Below are 23,876 nucleotides of genomic sequence, written 5' to 3' on the forward strand. Positions count from 1 at the left end.
GGCAAAAGATGATAATGTCTGGTATAAGTGGAAAGCAGTAGAAGGAGACGATTGCACTACAGGTGGATTGACTTAATCAAGGAAGCCACATTCCTGAGTTTGAAAGACCCGACCAGGGCAATTGACTGGGGCTCTTGGAAGTCATAGGGTTGCCAAAAGTCAAAGTCAGGTTCATTGCAACAAAACAACAAAATGCTTTAGTTGACAAGTATTACCAATAAAATAAAATATAGTCAAGAAACAATTTGCAAGTAATTGACTATTCGGAGAATGTCTGGAAACTCAAACTGGGTACAGAAAATTTTAAGGATACTGAGGACCAAATTTTGAGGACTAAATTTATTTAAATATCTCATTTTGCAACTCTTAACTCATTACAAATAAAGGTAAATTATGGGGTGATGTATGAAGGCTGAAAGTCTAATGATTGTATAATGGTGTGTTTAAAATGCTAATCTGGAAAGTATCTTGGGGTCACTTGATAAAAAGTGATCATATTTTCCTTGCAGCAGCCACATGGAGTGGCACCTGTAAATAAGAAATATTCAGTGATCAATCACAGCCACTTCAATTAAGTAGCACTGGGACAGATGGTGGTATGTTGGGCTGATGAAAGTTTGGATGAAAGCTGTATAGAGATTTCCACTTGCCGTCTCTCTGCAATCACTGTGATTGCTCACACAAAAATCCCCACAGTACTCATGTGAATTATTGTCATAATCTCATAAAAACAATCAGTCCTAATCACTCTGCAAATGAAAGTTTTTCTTTGCTTTGAGAATTAATAGATTTCGTCATCTTCCACTGAAAGTTATATTAGCACACCTGCAGCAAGTAAAATTCACCATGTTAAAAACTAGCATAGATATTCACTCATTCTAACTTACTGAAATATAACTAATATGGCCAAATCAAGGGAAAAGTAGCCTGAACTGGAACCAAACTGACCAGGAAATTATTGTAGATGATGCAAGGCATATATACCTCAGCTCATACTTTGCATGTGTTAAGGCTTAATTTTAAAATCCAGTGTTCTGCTTTTTGTTAGAATTGGCAATCTTTCCATGCTCATACTCACCAATTACTAGTTTGCATCTTAATCTGTAGGAATTGAGGCAAAGCATATATTTATGATGACTTCTATAAATTGTTTGCCTTTTCCATTCTCTTCCTTCACCAGTGTAGCCTTCAGCCATTTTCTTTTTCTTAACTCCATAAGTCTCTGCATTTCATTATGCACAAGTAAGTTGCATACAGTATAAAGATATCTGTATGTTTTACAAAGATGACTAAACTTGTTTTCTTCCTCTGCCAGATTCTGGGGGTGGGGAGGGTTGGTTGTTGTTCAGATTCTGCCTTCTTAATTTAACTGAGAGATCCACTACTATCTCTCACATTTCCCAACATTTTTAGCTAATTCTTGAACAAGATTGGTTAGAAAGATTTCTGCCTGGGATTCTGAATAATTAGGTTTGCTGTTGTGGTATGTCAGACACTTTGCAGAATGCTGTTTGAAAAACTAATAGAACACTGTTCTGAATCTGTGAGACCTACTCTCTAGTGTGTATAGAAATGCAGGCCAAGAATTTAAAGGTTTGGTAAATCACATGAACTAAGGATATTTAGCCTACTCTGTCAGAGAACTCTGGTGCCACAACACACTACAAATCCCAGGATTCCACAGGATGGAGCCAAGACAGTTAAAGCAGTGTCAAACTACATTAATTCTGCAATGTGGCACAGTCATTGCTGCCAGTGGATTTTCCCCATTTTAAAAGCCCCAATGGGGGGAAAGTTTACTAAATACAGCTGTTTAGGAGGGAAAGTATCATCTTCCCTTCCCTTCATGTAGTTGGAGAGGTTTTGATTGAGATCATAACAACTAATGTGGAGAAAGTGCAGCTTACAGGCTGCATGCAGTCTCTAGACCCCACTTTTGTGTCCATCAAAGCTCTTCCACTGCTAGCCCCTCCCCAATCCCTTGAACCACGCTGATCAAACATTGTATTCTAATGCATGCAACTGCAGAAAAAAACATTTCAACCCAGAACACCTCCCCAACACACATACCTTCTTTTCCCTCCATTCCTCCTCCAAAATGGCAATAGGAAATTACTCCATTTTTGAAGGGGTGCAGACTGGGGTGAATTTGGTAGCTGGCACCCCTACAGATACCCATCCTTGCCCTATATATTTGCTTGTTCCTAAATAAAATCTTTCAGCCAGATACAAGATTTTAACATAGCATGTAGTTCAGTGCTTAGTTTACCTCTTCCATGTAGAAGATTGCTGCTAGAAAGAGACATTTTGGTTTAAAGGAGTACATTTTGGCTCAAAAAAAATCACACATTGCCAGCCTGCCCCAACCCCCAAACTCTTTGATTTGTACTCATGATCTGGAAGAAGGACACAAAAGGAATTTTGTTACATTTTGGGACCTCCAGAGCATTTTTGCCCAAAAAAAGTGTGTGATCCCTTAATCATTTGCACATTTGCAACCTTAAGGTGCATTTTCAAGAAGTAAACTGGGCACAAAACAATGTGCATAATTTAAAATGTGAATGGCGAGGATGTCCATGATTTAAAAACATGTCTATAGATGTAAAGACATTGGAGAACAGTTGCACAAGTTAGGTAAATTGTACAAATAAAGTAGGAAAAGGAAACATGTATTTAAATTGTGCAGGAATTTCAAATCACAAAATTCTGGAAGAAAATGCAGATGGAATCTTGAGAAACTCACTGAGATTGGAGCTGAGAGATTTTCACATAGCTGTCTTGAAGTTATTTATCTCTTGAAGCTATTCCATGTATTATGACCACAGATTTAGTGATTCCCAACTCTGCCCATTGTCACCCCTGATTCTGCATACATAAGGTCCACTTTGGTTAGTTGTCCTACCTTCCAACCTACCAGCACCAGAGAACACTAGCTGCCACTGGAGATGAACTGCCATTATTGTCACTGTTACTATCATTATTGCTGTCATCATATTTCACAATGTCAATGAAATAATATTTCCCAAGACAGACTGTTTACACATCTGACTCAGAAGTAGGCATTGAGCACTTTGAGCTCAGAGTGTGTGTGTGTGTGTGTGTGTGTGTGTGTGTGTAAATTCACTTTATGTGTGACAGCCTTCTACAAGTAGGAAAAACTCATAGAAAAACTGAATAGGAAACGTGCAAGAGAAAGAAAAAACAATTGTAAAGGAAAGCAGAATTATAGTAACATGAAAGGAATAGAAATGCTAGTTCCAGGCTTTAAAATGGGGCTTTGTGTCTTTCACAGTTGTAGTAACAGGGTCCTTAGTTGTTATATGATATGAGGGGAAAGAACAATTTTTTTCTGGCAGAGTAAAGCCGTCAATACATGCATCATATTTTTGGTATCATGAAAACTTTCAGTTAGTAATTTTTATTACTGTATTGTTACTGCCAGAGAGGCCAGAGACAATTACTTGTGGGATTTCTGTTTCATTTAACTTAGGTGAATGGATGCATGGATGTGGGGAAGGTATGACTGTAGCAGCATGCCCCACCATCACCCTTCCCACATAAATTGTGAAGGCATATAGAGCCCATGGCCTACAAGCATGCAAGATAAGGAATCCAGGAGATTCCTGAGCAGTCATCTGTACAAAAGTAATGACGGAAGATCATTAATACATTAGAACCCTAATACATGAGTTCTAAAAAAATAAGAACACCTTATGAAATTAGTCAATGGTTTGATTTATATTGAAGGATTTTCTGGAAAAGTAGGCTCAACAAGACTTTTTTACAGTGCTGTATATTAAATACAGATTAGTACCACCTTTGCTGGAATTGGATTAGATCCATAATCTGTAACAAAATTGTTCACAGATGTTACTCTGTTCAAATAGTTTTGTGCGCACTAATTAGTTTTTCATAAGTAATCATATCACAGTGTTATCCTTGAGGTTGGTTTAGTTTGGCAGAAATTTGTTTGTGATAGCTACAGATGGCAGAGCAGTTTTAGCAAAGAGGTCATAACATTTAACTCCAATATTCTGCTATAATGAGCTGTAATCACTGACCAACTTTGATTTCCAAATACCTGTCATCACCATTGCTGATGCACTCAGGAAGAGCAAGGCTGCATCCAAACAGCATGATGTGTTGATAGCAGCTGAGACGATTGAGATAACCGAAGAACTTGAGGAATTTTTCGATTTCAATACTTTTGACAATGGAAAGGACTGGTGTTAAAGTGGTACGGTTATATGGCAGCATTTGACACTGACTGTAGGTGATATTTATGCAGGAACCTGTAAAATGAGAATGCATTCGTTATATGAACTAACAACATTATAAATGTACAAGAGAGCAAAAATGTACAGTATTTAGGCCTATACTATACAAATACTATACAATACACCTGGAAACAAGCCCCATTTAATTGAAAGGGGCTCACTTTTTAATGCTGTTTACCTTTCTTCTTTTATTGTTATTTTTGTTTATTGTTATATTGTTATACAGTAATTGTTTATTGCTATTTTGTTGTTAATACAGTAAGTCTTTCTTATCCTCAATAGCCAATATAAAAAAACAATAAAAGAAGAATTAACAGCACTACAAAGTGAGCCCCTTTCAATTAAATGACCTATATTTCAGTAAGAAATTTCATTTTCTTGTAAAGGCATTTAAGCTACTGGATATTTCCACATTTTATATCAGTGAATTTCATGAATTAATTGTGAATTTATGAAAAACAGTGCCCTATCCTTTTTTCACCCCCAGAAGTAAATTCCATCATGTTTCAAATATATAGAACTTACTCACATGTAGGTGCTATGCACAGGGTAATTTGTTGAGGGCCATTTATTTTGTCTGTCCTGATTCTTTTGCTCATTTATTTCTTTGTACAAATCCGAGTCCCAGAGCCCTTTCTCATGGCATAATTACCCTACTTTGATTCCATTTTAACTGTCATGGATGGCTGCATCCTATGGGATCCTGGGGCTTGTAATTTGGGGAGGTAATTTTCTGGCAGACAATTCTAAAAACCCTTCCCTAAACTGCAACACACAGGATTCCATGGAATAATATCCTGACAGTTGAAGTGAAATCAAAGTACTATAATAGTGTAATGTGAAAGGGCCAACATGTTATAAGAGATATACTGTATATCTTTCTATGCCATATATTCTTTTGTGACAACTGTAATCTCCACTCATAAAGCTAAATACAACATTCCACTGGTAGTCACATTGGAATATCCTTCCTCTCTCCTCCTCTTTTCTGCCTTCTGCACTGCCCAAAATTGGCTCTGGAGGATTTCCCAGCTCTCCAGAGCTTGTTTTTGGGAAGTATAGGGGCTACAGTAAGAAAGGATATTAACCTTTCCTAGTGCTATAGCACTCTATCATTCTACAGTGAAACATAGCATACTTGGCTATGTTTTATTCTTTCTTTCCTAAATTAAAAGGACTCAAATGCTTTATCCTCTATTTAAAAAAAAATTGTCCAAACTAAATTATTTGGGTGCTTCTTTCAAAACATTTTAGAACACAAATATGATTTTTTTTAAGATGAAATAACCAGCATTTTTAAATGTATACTGAAATCAAATGCAATGTAGGTTTATATAAAGGTATTATAGGCCCAATAGAAATGGGCATGAAGCATCGTGCTCGCGCTGATTTTAGGGTTAGGGACTGCACACCAACCGCATGGTCCCTAACCTTAGTATGGTGCAGCAGCGCAATAATGGCGGCATCCCATCCATATGGGTGCCGCCATTTTGACATAAGCAATGCACAGCATCTGCACGTCACCGCGCATCGCTTATGTCGTGGTTCGCCACTGGCGCCACAAAAAGAACCCGGAATGCCAGTACTGTCACCAAAATGGTGTTAGTTCAATCTTGCAGGGCTCCAGGCTGACTCAGCCATCCATCCTTTCTTAGGTCAGTAAAATGAGTACGCAGCTTGTTGGAGGCAATTGGCTAATACATTCTAAACCGCATTGAGAGTGCTTAGCACTATAAAGTGGCAAGTGCTATTACAGTATTAATTATTATTACCGCCTGAACATTCTCTAGAAGTCAGGCTAACTAAATTGAGACTGTAGCACTGTGGACATATGATGTTAAGACATTATTCGGTATAAAAGACAACAATGCTTGTTAAAGTAGAAGGCAGTAGGCAAAGAGGATGACTGCATTACAGATGGATAGACTCAGTCAAAGAAGTGACGTCCCTGAGTGAGCAGAGCTATTGACAATAGTATGACTTGGAGTTCTTTCATTCCTGGGGTTACCATAAGTCAAAGTTGTCTTGATGGCAATCAACAACAAAATTATTGATAATTATACCTAATATAATTTTTCCCTTTTCCACCTCCTTGAAAATTGTCTGGCTGTTTCCACTGAGCTATCCACCTTAACCGCAATCTTTATTTCCTGGATAGTTACCACCATTTCAGATATAATCTGTGTATATCTGAAATTAGGATCTGTTGCCCTAATGGTCATCATTGTATGCTTATATTCACTGAATTTCATTTGCCATTCTGCTGCCCATTCACCCAGTTTTAAGAGATCCTTTGAGGAGTCATTATAATTTTAATGTTTTCACTGTTCCAAATAAATAACTTCTCAGAGATTATGAAGTTAAATCATATCCATTCCGGTGTGACTATGTCACCCTTGTGAAGTACAAAAGCATATAATGTAAATGATATATCAGTTCATTGGAAATGGTAAAATAATTCTAAAAGTGGAGGAAAATATTATTAAAACTGATAATTCAGCCACAGAAAGTAGAAGATTTTATGGTCTGGGCAGGGGGATGGGAACTCATCCCTATATAGCAGAGTCTCAATCTCTCTTTCTCTCTCTCTCTCATACACACACATGCACACACACACACAAACTCATATATTGTTTGGTACTACTAATTCATTTGCCTTTAAATTCACGCTTGTTGTACATTCTGTCTGGTTTTCTATTATTCCGATTTAGTTGCGAACCTCGAGACCTGGAAATGTAAACAGAGTTTTTATAAGGCTTATAAGGCCTAAAATATAAAGCAGAAAGTTGTGTGCATTGTATAATGTCTATATGTTACCAAGAGCACACATTCAGCTTAGTCCTTTCTGGATTTAACATAGTCAAAAGTTGAACACTCATGCAGTCAGAAGGTAATAAAGAGACCGCAGACAGACATATATTAGCTAACAAATAGGAAAGAATCATCATCTAAAGACAAGGGAGGGGAACCCTACCTGTTCATATCCACCCTGTTTTATAGTACATTAAATGGATCTGTGAAGAAACATATACAGTACTAACCTTGCTTACAAGTTTGTAGCAATACAGTGTGAAGTGTTCTTTTCCCATTGCCTTATCAAACATTATTGTCTCTTCTAGGGAGTCATATCTTCTCATAAAATGTCTAAGTATAACAGTCTCAGTTTAGTAATCTTGGCTTCTAGGGAAAGTCCAGGCTTATTTTGCTCTAGGACTCATTCATTTGTCTTTTTAGGAGTTAATGGTATCTGCACAACTATTTTCTAGCACCACATTTCAGATTAGTTGTTTTTCTTCCTATTAGCTTTCTTCTTTGTTCAGCCTTCACAACCATACATAGAAATGGGAAATATGATGGCATGGACAAACCTAACTTTAGGATTTAATCGTTTATCTTTATACTTCAGGATCTTGTCTAATCCTTTCATAGCCAAAAGAAGCCAAAAGAAAAGCTTCAGCATAATATAAAGGATGGGCAAAGCGTGCCTCACACACTGCATGCAACCACCAAGCCTTTCTCCCCATCTTCAGTGCTCTGCAGAAAAGAAAATGAAGTAAAATATATCACTGCCAAAATTTAGTACTAAACTGCTAAGTGACTTAAAGGCACCCAATATAGAAGAAGATGTTTTAAGTTTAAAGAAAAACATTTATTTTAAAGCCTTTTCCACCCACCATTGTTTCCTTCAGGTTCTGGAGTTTGTCTCCTCCTTGACGCCTTTAACTTGCTTTAATTTTCAGACCATAAATATTCCAGCAACTCCCTCAGGAGGCTGTTGCTCACAACCAACCATTCTGGAGGAAGCAACACTAATCTCTTGATTCCTGGTTTATGTTTCCAAAGAACCTTGAACCCTGCATGGTAAGCTAACAATGCTACCTGACACTCCCTTAGATCAACACATTTGATTTATTGCTGTAACCTACTGATCTGGACTAACTGGACTCTTGAGAACCATAAACACCTGGCTGTTAAGTTCCTATGCATAACTGGATCTGCTTCAGTCTCATCACGGATAGACTTTGTTTGGTACTTTAGCCCTGGCTGGCCTCGCAAACAGGATACCTTCACTCAGTTGAGAAGTGGTTCTTAGCCCCTCAGCAGTTGCTCAAACCTGATAAAATGCCATACTGAAGGAGAGACACTAAATTTATGGATTGTTCCTCCAACAGTTTCCAGTCCTTGCCAGCTACCACCATGAATGTGTGGTGTTGGTGTGGAAAATCCTTATATAATTGAATGGTCTACATGGCTCCAACACATAGAGCATAACCACACCTCAGTTTGTGAAAAGGCAGAAGCAGTTGAAAACTTTCTTTATAGGCTTCATATAAAGCCATTTCCAGCATTTGACATGTGACGGACATCAAGAACACTTGCAATTCCTTCCTTTTTCTAATAAATTAAGGAGATTATATTTTTCTTTCCCAGTTGTCAAGAAAATTATATCACTAAAGCCATCATCGTTTCCTGACATCTAGTATTCTTCTTATGCGTGGGTTTTTCATGCTTGATTCCAGAAGCATAAAAGATTTTTTTTGTTCGGTTCCAGAAGAACAGTAATTGAAGCTAGACAATAATCCTTGATTGTTTAAATTACAGTGCATCCAGTCTTCTAAACTAAATTCCAGGTGAAAACCTTGTTTTCACAACTTCTAAGAAAAAGTGCATTTGATGTAAATGACATTAGAAGATGCATATTAAAAACTTCCATTGCCTACTTAATCTTTTGTTTTACTGTTACATCAACTACATTGCTGTTTAAGTAGCACCTTCCTTTATTAAAAACAAACAAACTGCTGAACATTTAAGTTGACATTATTATTACTGGTGTAGTTTGTGATAAAAATGCTGTCTTTTTAATCAGTGTTTCAAAATCTATTTCAGATTATTATCATTATCCCATACTCAAAAGAAAGCTCCACTGAGTTCAATGGGGCTTAACGCAGTTAAGTGTGATGAGAATTGCAACACTATCTCCTGCCTTTCTCCCTATGCAGGATCCAAGGCAACCTACAAATTTCAAAAGCAGAGTATAGTTAAAACATTATTTATACAAAAATGTGAAAGGAATTAAACAAGTCAATAAAAAAACAGAACATTAAAAGCAGAAGGTTAAAGCAATAGGCAGAAGGTTAAAACCTTCAACCAAAGGTCTACTTGAATAAGAAGGTGTTGTCCTACTGATGAAAGGATGAGAGATGGGGTCAGTCCTCCCAGAAGAAGGGAATTCCACAATCTGGGAGCAGCTACTGAGAAGGCTCTCTTCTAGGTCCTCATAAAATGCACCTGTAATCATGGTTGGTCCCAGAGAATGCCTTCCTCCCAAAGATCCTAAAATTCAGGCAGGCTCATACAGAGAAATGCAGTCTGTCAAATAATGTGGACCCAAGCCATATAGGGTTTTAAAGATCATAATATAAACAAATAATGTAATAACTTTTATGGAATGTTGATGCTGTCAGTCATCAACAAAGAGGTGGGGAAATTCTTTGTAATAACTTGCAGCAGTGGTTTGGGCAGAAAGGAATCCAACACAAATCTACAAATCCCGGATGTCCTGCGGAAGATGGTTTGGCTGAACGCAGGATTGGTATGTTAAATCAAATAAGGGATTGTATGTTGGAGGATTCTGGAGCACCAGCAAATTTGTGGGGAGAAGCCACAAGAACTGCTTATCACATTATGAACAGGTCATGGTGCTGGGTGATAAACCAAACTCCTTACTTTTTGTTGTATGGTAGAGCACCGAACCTAAAGTACTTAAGGGTTTTTGGACAATTTGCCTCGTGTACATTCCACCTCGGTTTAGGAAAAAGAATGAGCCCAAAAGCCAAAGATTGTGTTTTGTGGGTTATGAAGGGATGTGGTAGATGAAAAAACAGGTGTGTTACAACAGCCTGGAGGTTCGAGTCAATAGGACACTTTGAAGGTGCCTCGTACTCCAGAAGAACCGAGCACTTCTTTAGACTTGCAACCAAAACCAGAGATCATGACTGTAAAACAAGAACAAGTTGAGACACACGGACAAGACACTCAGGCCAGTGTTAATGATAGTGACACTGAGGGTGGTCAAGGCACGCTCATGATTCCCATGAGGTCTCAGAAGGGGAAATTCTTTGTAATAAAGCAGGCACAAGCCTCTTCTGTGATTGCAGTCAAAAGGAATTGTAAACACTCCAGAAAGGTCCAAGAGGACATGCACAGAGCAAGAGGGAGTGAAAAACCCAGGGATCTAGCATTTGTGGCAGAATGTAGCCAAGATATATTTGGTGGGTTGGCAAGGCCTGTTGGGCAAAAGAAATCGAGGATTGATAGCACCAGGGAAGACAGAGCCACGTGTGCCAATAGCATGGGCTATCAAGTAGTAAGAAAAGGACAATGTAGCGGACATTATCACGAAACCTGTATCTGTAGAAAGGCACACAAAATTGGCCAACAAGTTAGGTTTCAGTGATTAAGCTCACAGTCTGTAAAGGATAAGTGTAAATGATACATGGGACACACCACATATCACTTGGAAGGGAATGTTAGGAAATGACATGTATGTGACCACAAGATAGAGCTGTAGCGGAACCTATTACAGTTCCAGTGGCAGTTGACACTTGAATTATAGAATGCTGATTCTGTCAGTCCTTCTGAGAGAGAGTGTCAGTTATGAGAGTTGGTGTTAGAGTAACTGCCTTTCAGTTTTTGTTGTTATGATTGTTTGGTTGGCAAAGTAACTTATTTATTAAAGTAACTTATTTATTAAAGTAACTTAAAAAAAAAGATTATTATTTATTAAAGCCCTTGTGTAAAGTGAAGGCTTGAAGTGCTCTTGTCATTATTTCTCAAGCCGGGAGCTTAAGGCCGTTTGCAGTGATGAAGGAATATTTTTTCTTCTTGGCCTGAATACCTTTGCAGACATCTCTTCAGATTCCTTCTCTCTGGCGTCCTGTCGACGTGGTTCAACTCTGTAGGTGCTTATGGTGGACACAGCACGTCTTTCCACACCCTAACACTTACTCCAAGGTAACTGTTATAGGATGGCTACCTTAGGCCCGGTACATATCTTCCATGTTGTCCGGGCTGGCGGCTGCGTTTTTTCCTCCGCAGGGAAGCCGCAGCCGCTAAACCTCTCTTCTCCTTGTTTTCCTTATATTGAGAGCTTGGGGGATAAAAGTGTCAGGTTCTGTACTGAAACGCTGCATAGGTCGCTGTACCTGAATCACTAATGAAGCTTAGATTCAGATTCAATGTGCTTTGAAGTAGCCCTGCTTCAGTCAAGACCCCCTGAATCTCCCTGAAGTAACCTGATTTGGTTCAAGGTTTAGACAAATTTGAAACACATCCTCTCAATAAAAATGCTCTTATTTCTTAATTGCTGTTCACTTGGATTAGCTCTTTGATCAGGTAAACAAATCAAACTGAAACAACTCAGGGTCTGTTAGGTAATGGTTTGTGGTATTCAGAGACTGTCTGGAGGCAGAAAGAGAGAAAGACAGACAGCCTGATCAAGCAATTTACCTACAGTTGCCAAATTAGATCCAGATGGTGCTTCTGTAAATTTAAACCTTAACAGATCATGGAACAAGAAGAAATACTGTAAAGCTCTGTCAAGCAGGACAAAGGTATCTGTCCTCCCTCACCTTCTAGATGCCAACTTTCAGCTGCAAAAGTCCCCTTCCAACATGGCTATTGCTGCATGGCTGGAAAGTAAGGAATTTATTGCTGTGTGTCCTGTGACAGGAACAGAGCTGAGCACTCCTCCATGCCATCTAACGCTGTTTTCCACCACTGAGGCAACAGTCATACTGGGAGGGGACTGCTGTAACTGAAAGTTTGGGTTTAGAAGGGGGGAAATAGGTACTTTTAACCCATTTTATGGAGCTTTATGGTACCTACTGCTGCTTCTGTTAAGGATGAAAGTTACAGAAACCTTGTCCTGAATCCAGTCTGGCAATACTACCTCCGCTATACTTTGAGATATACAATTATACTGTGGATAAACATTCACTTTCTCCAGCAGCGGGGAGGAAACTGCTATTAATAGCTGAGGATTTATATTCCCAGTATGAGTATTTTTTAACTGACATCTAAATTTTCCTTCAATATTGCTTTCTTTCTTATGTCCCAATTTTATGTCCAGGTTTCCTCAACATGTTGCAGCAATATCTTCAAACTTAGACTACTTAGGTAAACTTCAATTAGTTTTTTGCATTGCTTTGCATTTTATTCTGTGCAGCTTTCCTCAACAGTATTTCCAACACATGGATATAATATTGGTTTTCAAGAAGCTTTATGTTTGCCGTATGGAATAGAATAATAGAATCATTGGAGTTGGAAAAGACCACAAAAGCCATCCAGTTCATCACCCTGCCATGCAGGAATACACAACCAAAGCACTTTCAAGAAATGACTATTCAGCCTCTTTTTAAAAACCTCCAAAGATGGAGACTCCACACATTTTGAGGCATTCTACAGTTGACCCTCCATATCTGTGGTTTTGATTTTTGCAAATTTGGTTATTTGTGGTTTTGATTAATATGTTATCTCTAGGAATCTCTAGGTCTTCTAGCACAACTCTGACTATAGAGTTGTGCTGGAGAACCTAGAAGTTCCTAGAGAAAACACTTCTCTTGGCATTTGTAGGTTCTCCAGCATGATTCTATGATCAGCTTTTGGCAGATGTTGACCATACAGTTGCACTACAGGACTTGGAGATTCCTAGAGAGATGTTCTCTTAGATTAACAGAATAAAAAAAATATTAGCAGTTTTCCACATGCATGGGGGGTCCTTCACCTCTAACCCTAGCGAATATGGAGGGACCACTGTACTGTCAAACAGCTTCTTCCTAATGTTTAGTTGGAATCTCTTTTCATGTAGTTTGAATTTATTGCTTTGTATCCTAATCACTGGAGCAGCAGAAAAGAAACTTACTCCTTCTTCCATATGACATCCTTTCAACTATTTAAACACAGCTATGTGTTCTTCATTGTCATTGGTGTGATAATCTGTTTGGGTATCATAATAGTACAGTAGTTAATACAACCATTTTGAGCTCTATTTGTTAATATGGCCTCTTCACACCAAGCTTTTGGAAATGGTTCTTTCTTTATCAGGCCAGGCGTTTCTACTCAACCATTCTATAAACATTTTAATGAATAAACACACTGATTATCTTTTTACAATATTGCCTTTCTAGATACAGTATATTCACATTAAACTGTGCAAACTATTCTTCATAGCCTCCAACTGTCCTGATGTGGCAGGGGCAATCCTAATTATTCTTCTGCTGTCCTGTTTTTTCTGGGGTGTTTTAAATGTTCCAGTTTAAATTGCTATAAATTGAGTTTAAAGTGCTGCATTCAATTAACTAGGGAGAAGGAGAAGAAGAATCTTGCCCTTCCCTGTAAACTCAAACAAAAGATAACTGCTTCAGCTTCTTGTAGCTCAAGTGTACTTCCTCATTATTAACTGTTGCCATCTTGACCACATTCTGATTTTGCTTTGACACATATGTCCTGGTTTTGATCTGTGAAATATTGGTGGCTATGTACTTTTAAGATTTATACTTGCAAAAACACAAAATGTATTTGTGATTTCACATGCATTTCACTTTCTTTGCTGGAAGCAAAAACGGGTTTCTTTCATCTCTTTGTCAAATGAATCAAGACAGCTTCCCTCTGGAATCACTTTTTCAGAGTTTAACATAACAAACTGTTAAGTTACCTTTGACAGCAAATACCTGATGCTTTAAAACAAGACCTAAACTGATTTAAGTAAAACTGAACAGACCCTCCAGTCTAGACATACTTTATTATGCAAATCTTTGTAACCTAGTTTCCTAGGGCAAAGCTTTTCTCCATTATAAGAATTATCATCTGTCATGCATATGCCTAGATATAAACTCTGTTTGCTGAAGCAATCTCTCTATTTGAATGTGTTAATGAAAAATTCATTTAGTCCATGTACTTAAGCTGTTTTTAGTAAGGGCAGAGAAAACAACAGAAATGGGACTGCCTTCATTAGTTTTGCATAAGAACAGAATCAGTACTATCTGCTCAAGAATGAGAAGGATGTCTTGTTCTTTACATTAAATTGTCTTTAAAGGTGCTTCTGTGCATTTTCCAAGAGCTGATACACATTATCAGATTCTTCTGTCCAATAACATATCCAAATATAATACAATATGTCTGTGACGGCAAACCTATGGCATGCTTTCCATGGGTGGCACGGGATGCCATTTTGCCCAATACACTCCAGGGAAAGGAAGCACAGGCACATGCACACCTGTGCCTCCTCCTCCCTGCCATTTCCTGGCCTCCAGCAATCTCTCCAAGACAGTTGGAAGCCAGAAAATGGCGCTGGGGAGAAGGAGCCACAGGAGCATGCCTCTAGCTTCCTCTCCAGGGACATCTGTGGGGCAAAAAGGGTTCGAGGGGAGATAGAGATAGCTGAAGGCCGGAGGAAGGGCAAGAGGAAGAGGAGCAACAGAGCGCACCTGTTTCTTCCCTCCCAAACCTTCTTTGGCTTCTAGCTGTCTCTCAGGGACAGTCGAAGGCCAGGGAAATGGCAGAGGAGAAGGCTCAAGCTTGACTCAGGCTTGCATCCTTCCAAGGTCGCTAAAATGAGTACTCAGATTGTTGGTGGCAAATTGGCTTACAGTTGTAAACCGCTTAGACACTGCTTCGGTGGTATGAAGCGGTATATAAATGAAGCTTGTTTGTTTTGTTTGATTTCATTTTACATGAAAAATTAGCAAAATTACCGATTTTACTTTATTTTCCAAAAACTATTGCTATAACCTTATGACACCCATAGTAATATGTTACCAACAACATTGTTATTAATGTTGTAGAGAACTTTGCTGGTGATCATATGTTACTTTCAAGCTCTCCCTATATCTAATAATATTGCTATAAACATTCAGCACTTCTGTGCTCTGAATTGATTAACTTACTGCTCTACATATGAATTAAATCATTGTACTGGCTGTTTGTTTGTATATCCTTTCTTAGCTTGCCAGAGTTCACAGTATGACACACAACAAATAAAAACAAAACAATAAATTAGCATTTTTAAAAAGTGTAGAACAATTAAAACAATCCCCCAAGACAACCCCCAAAATTGTTTAATTTAATTTAAACTATAAATCTAGGAGCGCCAATACTCTGATATTTCTAAAAACTGCATCATTTGTTGGGATAATGCAGGGGGTGCTTTCTGACATTTAAAGATATAACACTTTTAAGGGGAGCTTGCTAACAACAACACAAACTATAATGTGTTACACTCCTTGAGGTAGTTAATGATAATGCTATTTTAACCTTGGTAATTATGACAAATGACTAACAAAACACATTCCTTTTGGGAAGTAACATTCCAAGCTCTGTGTAGTTTACACTTCAGTTTAAAGGGCAGGTTGCATACCTGAAACTGTAGTTCTGTGGTCATCTGTGAACTTGCACAATTGGGTTATCCTGCACCTGAGCAGTGCCTTCTAGATTAGCTAGGCAAGCTTTTTGGTGGTAACTCCATACATCTTCAGCTCTTTTCCTCACTGTTCTCAGCCATATAATATCATCACTCACCAATATAATATGTGTGCAAGAGGTTTAGTTGCGTCAACTTGGGAGCAGAGTCTGTTGTGGTTTTATTTCTTGAGAAAGAAGAAAAAACGACCCCTAACCCACAGCCCCACTGATAGGGTGGTGTGTTTTTTTAATGTCAAGCAAAACATGTGCACCTTTGTCATACTGATGATGCAAGTATTTAAAGGTGTAGTCTACTGTGGCCATGCAATAACAAATGTGTACATAAGTGGTCAAATTTTATTTTTTAAAAATATACCCTCTAATGCTGTTCCCAGGAGAACCCCTCCCTAGCTTTGGTAAGCTCTGGGAATCAGACATCGGTGCAGATAAGGGGACTAGTAAATCACTGGCAAAAGAGGAAAAATGCCAGGCTGCACTTTAAAGAGACCACTTTTCTAAGTGCGGGAAGTTTAAATCCACTGCATTTCTGGAGTTGCTTTTTTCACTCCAGCAACTAAGTGCCAAAGAGGGAACAATAATGGTGCTTGGCTGGCAGGGAGAGAGCAAAGGGGTGGGCATAATCTGCTTCCTGCACATTAACCCCTCCCTCCTGGATGCCCCAAATGGGATCGAGAGCGAGTTCTCATTGGCAGCACCCCAATAAAACCCGGTGTTTTAGAAAGGAAACGGGGAAAGCCTCAGTCAGGAAAAACAGGTTAAGGGGGATTTGGGGCAGCAGCACCCCCCCTTGAATTCAGGGGAAAACGGTGCAAGTGTGAACTACCACCTTTTAAACCAGTTTGCAAACTGGTTTATAACATAGTGTGCACTACCCCTAAAATTACTATTTTTTAATATGATTAAATTTATTTTAAAACCCCATCCATACATTATTAAATTTATATGCCTATATCATAAACTTTAAATGTACTATAAAATTGATCCTAATTATTATAATATTAACTACACTATAGTGAAGTAAAAGGAACTAAGTTCTTTATGAAGTTCATCATGATGCTGATTGTCCCGTTAACTATAGTGTGTTTTGTTTCTTTTCCCATTCATTACAATACATAAAGTAGTCTTCCACTGAATTTTGGCAACAAGTGAGAAACTTGTTTTTATTTATTTTTGTAAACATTCTGGGGAGCATTGTAGACACTGAGGAGACTTCAAAAAAAGGGTTGGGTGCTGCTGTGGTCTGTGGACCACACTTAGCGAATTCTCTCCCTCATATGGCAATAGTCACTTTCTTTATGGAAACCTATGCAATAGGTTCATAATTTGCAACTAACATAAATCAAGGTTGTTTTCAATGAGAAAGTAATGCTTAATGTTAGCCATCATTATTAATTATACTGCAGCAGAGAGTTGTGTAAACTGAAACCTTAGAGTTTCATGTGCTCCCCAGTGTGGTCCATCACAGCTGCTTCCATCAACACTCCCCTCACATCATCATCATCATCATCATCATCATCATCTCTTCATTGGCCATATAGGGGCATGGAAGTAATTTCATAATGTTCCTCTGATCTTTTATTTTCTAATAACGTAATAGCATTGTAAACTTGTGCAAACATTGGAAGAAGCTTAAGATAACAAGGACATTCAATACTTACATGTTTATATTCCAAAGGTAGCACTGATCTTAATGCTAACATCTTGAAAACACGGATTATGGTGCCTTATTTGGTATCTATACTGGCTACTAAATTTCATCATCCCTATTGTCCTATTATGATAATAGGATAAATGGTTGCTTCATTTATTCAATGCAACATTTTGCATCCGATTACTCACTCTGCTTGTTCAAGATGTAGCTCCACAATTGTCCGTTCTATCATTCATGCAACAGTTCAATGCACACTTTTTCTTTGGCTTTGCTTGGCTTGGCTTTGCTTTCTTAGTAATAAACTTGAACAAATCGTGTGGTTGCTTATCTGAACCACTGTATTTAATACATTTTCACCAGATGTAAACTTTCTTGAGTGAAAGAAAGTCTTTAAAAGCAATATATAAAAGACAAAGTCCGAAGAAACCAAACTTGTCTGCCGGTTGCACAGTGTAAAATTGTCAGAATCATAACTCAGTTAAATCAAAACCAAGATTCACCATAATGCTCAAAGAGCACACATTGGGCACATTTCCCCCCTATGGTGCTAATGTCTCTTTGATTCCAGTTGGAGCAAAAGGAAATAGTAAAATATCACAGTGTCATGAAGTCTATTATTTCTTTCAGTTCTGCATCAGAATAAGATACTGGCATTTGCAGCTTTCTTCCAAGAACAAATTAATCAGGAGCCACCGCTGCAGCAATATACAAACACTCTCTGTGCTCAGCTCCAGATCCCCATAAACATATCAGTCTTACTAAACACCTCTGTTTAGGCCTGAGCAGCTTAGTTGTGGCTTGTAAACAAACTTTATTTCTCCATATCCTGCAGCATTCTAATTTTCTCAGCTAACTTCACAAAGCATTTCCATTCCATGGAATCTAGCCAGTGCTAAACCTTCATGATCCATAACTCCAGTCCTACACAGTGCTTCTAGAATTTGTCTTGCTGCCAAGGTTTAAAAGAACCTGCTGGGCCATGTGGCATCAGATATACGTCTTGTTAACACTTAGGGGCCATGCTGTATTACTTTGTCCACAGTTATTTGCATTAAGAAAGATAATACAGCAAAACTGTTCTAAAAACATTTTAGCAGGAATTATCATCATCTTCATCTTGATCATCATGTTCTACATATTGAGAAGAGGCTCCATGAACCTACTGCTCTACTTTTCCATTGTCACTACTTGTCACTTGCCCAGCCATGACCATCTTCCTGGTCTTTGTGTACCAGTGGCTGCTTTACAGCCTTCTTTGGATAAATTATCACTCTATATGTATTGTTTCCATATCTCACACTATATTATATAACACATAAAATGTGATATATATATCACATTTTATGTGTTGAGAAGGAAGCAACCAAAATGGTGGTTTGCTTCGGCAATATTCTTTGCCAAACAGGAGTTACAGCTAATTGCACTCTGCTGTTTAGGATGTCTCTGTGTGTAACACATTGGAAACAAGCAAGGAACGTGAATAAAACTGCGTGTGAAATTAAAACAAACCACATCAAAGAAAGATATATAGCCTAAGATCCTCTTTTAATACAGTCATAGCATAAAGTTCTGCAGAGGTCTGGGAGAGTGACAGGTTACAAGCAGGATGATGGCATGACAGAGCTCTCCCAGGAACAACCCACATCTTAGTCAACTAGAGGGCATTTAGCTTGGGGGCTTCCAGCTACAATCTCCTATATATGAATTAGAAAGAACAGAAAATAAAAGAAAGCTGACAAAGATATGATTTCTCTTTTGCTACAGAACAGTGCGCCCACGTTTTACACAGGCGCACCATATGCAGCTTTCAGCATACGCTGAAAGCCGCACTGGAAGAGCCCCTCGCGCACCCTGGAAGAACTAATGGGGTGCGCGCCCGCGACCCATTACTTCCAATGGGGCTCCAGCGTACGCTGATTTCCCCTTACACAGAGGGATCCAGAACAGAGCCCAGCATAAGGGGAGGGCCCACTGTATTAGTAAATCAGAAATAAATCACTCATAAAGAAAACAATGATCTGTTGTTGGTGGGTTTTAAATAACATTTTCTACCAACTTTTCTGTAAAACACAGGAACAAAACCAAGGTTTAAATGTGGTTCTCTTGTAGAAAAAAGGAGGAAAGACAATCTCCATGTCCTGATTATTTAAATGGTGTCACAACAGATACCATTTTATATATAAAACAAAAAGGATATGGAAGAATATTTCTCAATCAAATAAATATGCTGCTTGACAAATATACTTTCCAGCCAGTGGATCTAATTCAGCCCACAGAGATTCCCCATCTGAAACATGCCATTTCTTCTGTCCTTCTCTCTGATTAGTTATTGAAGACAAGGATTGAATTAAATCCTGAGGCATTTTTGTGATTAAATAAGTTCTGTTTGAAGCTATGGTGAGTTTTCAATGGAACAGGAGTTTTCATTTCTAGACTAGCAATGCTTTGCATAGACCTGGAGGTCTCATTTGCAGACTAACAAGTTTTTTCTTGAGACAGGAGCTCAGATTTTCAGACTAGGGAGGTTGGGTCTTACACAAGAACACTCATTTGCAGACTTGCAAGGCTGTACCTCAAATCAAAGCTCATGTCTGCAGACTGGCAAAATTTTGCATGACACACAAGGGCATACATTTGCGAACTGACAAATTTTGCATGGCACAGGAACCCTCATTTTAAGATCAGCATGATTTTGCATGCCTGAATACTGATGGACCAAGGAAAATTGGTAAGGCTACATCTGGTCCTGCCCATTTTGTTTTGGCCATGTCCCATCCACGGCAAGAATGCAGATGCTCACATGCTTCCCAGCTTGGAATTTTGAAAAGGGCTCCCCAAGCCTGCTTTAGTGCAATGTGTCTAAGTCTAGATGTGGAATAGCTCCAGTTTTATTTATTAACTATTTTTATCACTTATTTACAGCACTATACAATTCTTTTTTATAAAATCCAGAATTCTCTACATTTGTCCTTTGAATTATAGTTATACATATAGTGAATTAGGAAACGGATCAATAATAAAGATGGATAACACTAAATGTCTTACCCATGTGTACTAAATATGGCAAATTAAAAATAATAAAGAAGTGAATTTTATTTGGTTTAATACTTTCAGTTTAAGAGCATTTCTTGAAATCCTATTAGATGTTTAAGCTGTGTCTATGGCCTGTTACAGACTGCCAAAATAAAGCTGCTTCGGGTCTCTTTGGAGGTATGCTGTTTAAATGATGCATGCATCCTAAGAATCCGGAAGCTGCACCAAAGCTGCACTCCAGTGCTTAGGAATGGAGTGTGGCTTTGGCGCAACCTCCGGACTCTTAGGACCCATGCATCATTTAAATAGCATACCTCCAAAGAGACCTGAAGCAGCTTTATTTTGGCAGTCTGTAACAGGCCTATATTACTTTTATTTCATTGTTTATCTGAAACAGAAAGGGTGTCCTAGGCTTGTATCAAAGTGAAATCTACAATTTTGATATGAGGAGGCGCACTAAGAAAGAAAGGCATACATTCAGCTAAACCTGAGTTTAAATCTATGAGATTCGTTAGCAAGTGGTTCCACTGATTTTAATAAGCTTTTATGTAAAATTGGTTTTAATTGGTTTGGAGCTACCTACTGCATGATCAGCAGACTCCCAGTGAAGCAAGGCACTTGGAAAAACAAACTGCTTTAACAAGTGAACAGGCTGATTGCTTCAACATGACATGCTGAATATATTTTAACATGTTTAATGTACCTTACTAATTGATGGCATACACTGCATTGAGTTTCCTAAAACAAATAAATTTAACGATGAATAGCTCAGCATTAACAGGAGGTATTCAAAAAGGTTCACCCTTGAACATTATTTGAATGGATCAAGGGGGATTTTTAATTGTTCTGGAAGTAAGCTTCCTACTACTAAAAAATGCTTGATGAGGAGATGACCCAGGCAGCTAGTGTGAATGCTCCAATGTGTGCTCTTCCAGGATGAAGGGTGCAGGTACTGCAATTTTCTTAGGTCAGTGGAGCAACCTGAATCAGATGGATGGAGTGACAGTGGAGAAAGGCTCAAGTTCAGTCTAATCAAACACCATCTAGATAATATTTTGGACCAATTCTCCAAGGCAGCCATGACAGCAAAGACATTTCTTTTCCCCTCTTTGAATATGTCAGTACTTCAGACAGTAAAGAGGCTAGTATATTCTGTCCTTTGGAGTTGTGAGAAATTATCTGAGGAACACCGTGACAGGTCTGCAGAGCATTTGCTGACAACATTGCTCATATCTACTCCAAAATGGGCTCCACACTGTGAAATGTATGGGATATTAAAAAAAATCCTATCCAATACTGATGGATGAGTTTCATGATATTCTGCCTGAGGACGTCAACACATTGCTTAGCAGAGTGCAGCTGACTATCTTTGATCCATGCATATCTTGACTTCGGAGAGATACTAAAGAGGATCTGGTAAATTGGGTTGTGAAGAATATAAATGATGGAGGGCTATATACCAACTTCCCTTTCAAAACGTTTTCATTAAAAAAATGACTGTCACCATCCCTAATAATCACATGCCCTCCAACTTTCCCAATTTGGCAGGAACACTTCTGATTAGTCCTCTATCATTCCACTTTTTCAGCTGCCTTTAAAATGTTCCAGTTTCTCTCTCATCTTCCCACTTTCTCCCTTTATCATCAGTTTTGCAAATGTTCAAAAAGCAACAGTAGTTTGCAAGTGGACTCACAGATGAAGAGGAGAATTGGGGACAAGAGTCTTCCCCTTCTCAGTAGGCTCAGGCAAAAATAAACTGCTGCAATCTCTCCTTATTTGCGGATTCTTCTTCATTAATAACTTTTGTCATCTTGACTACACTCCAGATTTGGCAATATGGCCCACACCTTAAATTCTATATGTCCAGATTAATTGATGTATTGAATCATTATTGGGCTAGCCAAAGGCCATAACAAAAAGCTTTTAAAAATGCAATGTGTAGGGTAGCCAGTTCAGGACCATCTCAAGACCTGAGGCTTCTAAGCCAAAACCTGAGACCTAGGGATGTTCCCTGGTGATATCATTAAGCATTATGCATTAAGTACCAATCACAGTGGTTCACAGGTTGTCATTCAAACACACTTGCACCCAAACACACACAGAGAATATATCTTTGTGTTTGGAAATTAACAGTTTGGAAGGTTGTTCCCAGATCAAAATGAAATGGGAAGATTATTCCTTCTCACTTACTTAGGGAGATGAGAAAATTTTTCATCTAATCTACTTATTTTTAGGCAGAAAGTGGATAAAGAACAGAGTGGAGAGTGAGCCCTAGCACCACAATGATTGTTAGGGCAAGAAGAAGCTAACTAATAAGATTAGTGCACTGGATTTCATTCTAGCACTAGGAGCAGGATGTAAACTCACAGGGACAGATTTTATCGCATAGCTCCATCCCAGAGCAATACTCATCCTGTATCCAATCCAGGCTTTTCCCGGACCTTTTAAAGAATATGAAAATCACATTCTTTAAAAGGTCCAGGAGAAGCTCAGATCGGGTATGGAATGAGTACTGCCCAGGGGTAGAACTGTGCAATACAATCTGTCCCTGTGAATTTACATCCTGCACCAACCACAGGAATGAAAGCCAGTGCACTAATCTCCTAAGAAAATACAGAGACCCTCTGGAGAGTCTTTGCAAGTTGCAACAGTAAATCAATTAACCTCAAAATCTGCAGTAAGCCACTGCTCTACCAGCTGGACTGAAGATTTGCACACAGCTTTTTCTTCTTGCCTGGAACTGAATCCACCAAAAAATGGAGAATATACATTAGCATCTCCCACTTGGAGATGAAAACTGGAGACTCAGGACTAGGCCTTTAAATCTGGCAACCTTACGTGTAATACAGGGTGCCTGCATTTTATGTGGCGCAGCATACGTAGCTTTCAGCATACGCTGAAAGCCGTGCCGGAAAAGCCCCTCACAGTCCCTGGAAAAAGTAATGGGGCACGTACCCATGGTGCACATGCCCCACTGTGCCGCAGGGCACCACAAGCGCAAGCCCCATTACTTGCAAAGGGGCTCCAACACATGCGGATTTCCCCCTATGCGGAGGGATCTGGAACAGTTCCCCACGTAAGGGGAGGACCCACTGTATATGTGACTATCTTTTAAGAGTATTGAGAAACTGTAGCTCTCCTGATGTCCTCTTTGTTTTCAAGCCCATCCAAATTCAGGGTTTAAAATGGCAAATGAGATTCAAGTTAAGCAAGTGTAAAACGATGTAAAATCCAAAAAAATCCAATTTTATATAGACACCTGAACCAGCAACACCTGGAATCTAATGAGCATTCTCTCCAGGGAGATTAGATTTGTTTCCTTATTACTTCCACTTAGCTGCTAGAAACAATTATAGCTTTTGAAGATTTTACTGGTTAAGGGCATGTAGAGTATTTTCTTGTAAAGAAATGTCTACTTTATCTGCCTCATTTTA

The 23,876-nt window shown here is 38.6% G+C and overlaps 1 protein-coding gene across 1 annotated transcript in view; it reads right to left on the reverse strand.

Annotated features, from left to right (window-relative positions):
• CORIN (corin, serine peptidase) overlaps window positions 1–23,876 on the reverse strand; it is a 170,568-nt gene that overhangs the window by 105,784 nt on the left and 40,908 nt on the right. Inside the window, exon 3 of the mRNA XM_042470554.1 lies at window positions 4,082–4,292. Coding sequence (XP_042326488.1) covers window positions 4,082–4,292 — 211 coding nt within the window. The remainder of the gene's footprint in view (window positions 1–4,081; window positions 4,293–23,876) is intronic.

Source organism: Sceloporus undulatus, chromosome 5 (genome assembly GCF_019175285.1).
Source record: "Sceloporus undulatus isolate JIND9_A2432 ecotype Alabama chromosome 5, SceUnd_v1.1, whole genome shotgun sequence".
In the NCBI taxonomy this organism is placed as follows: Eukaryota; Metazoa; Chordata; class Lepidosauria; order Squamata; family Phrynosomatidae; genus Sceloporus; species Sceloporus undulatus.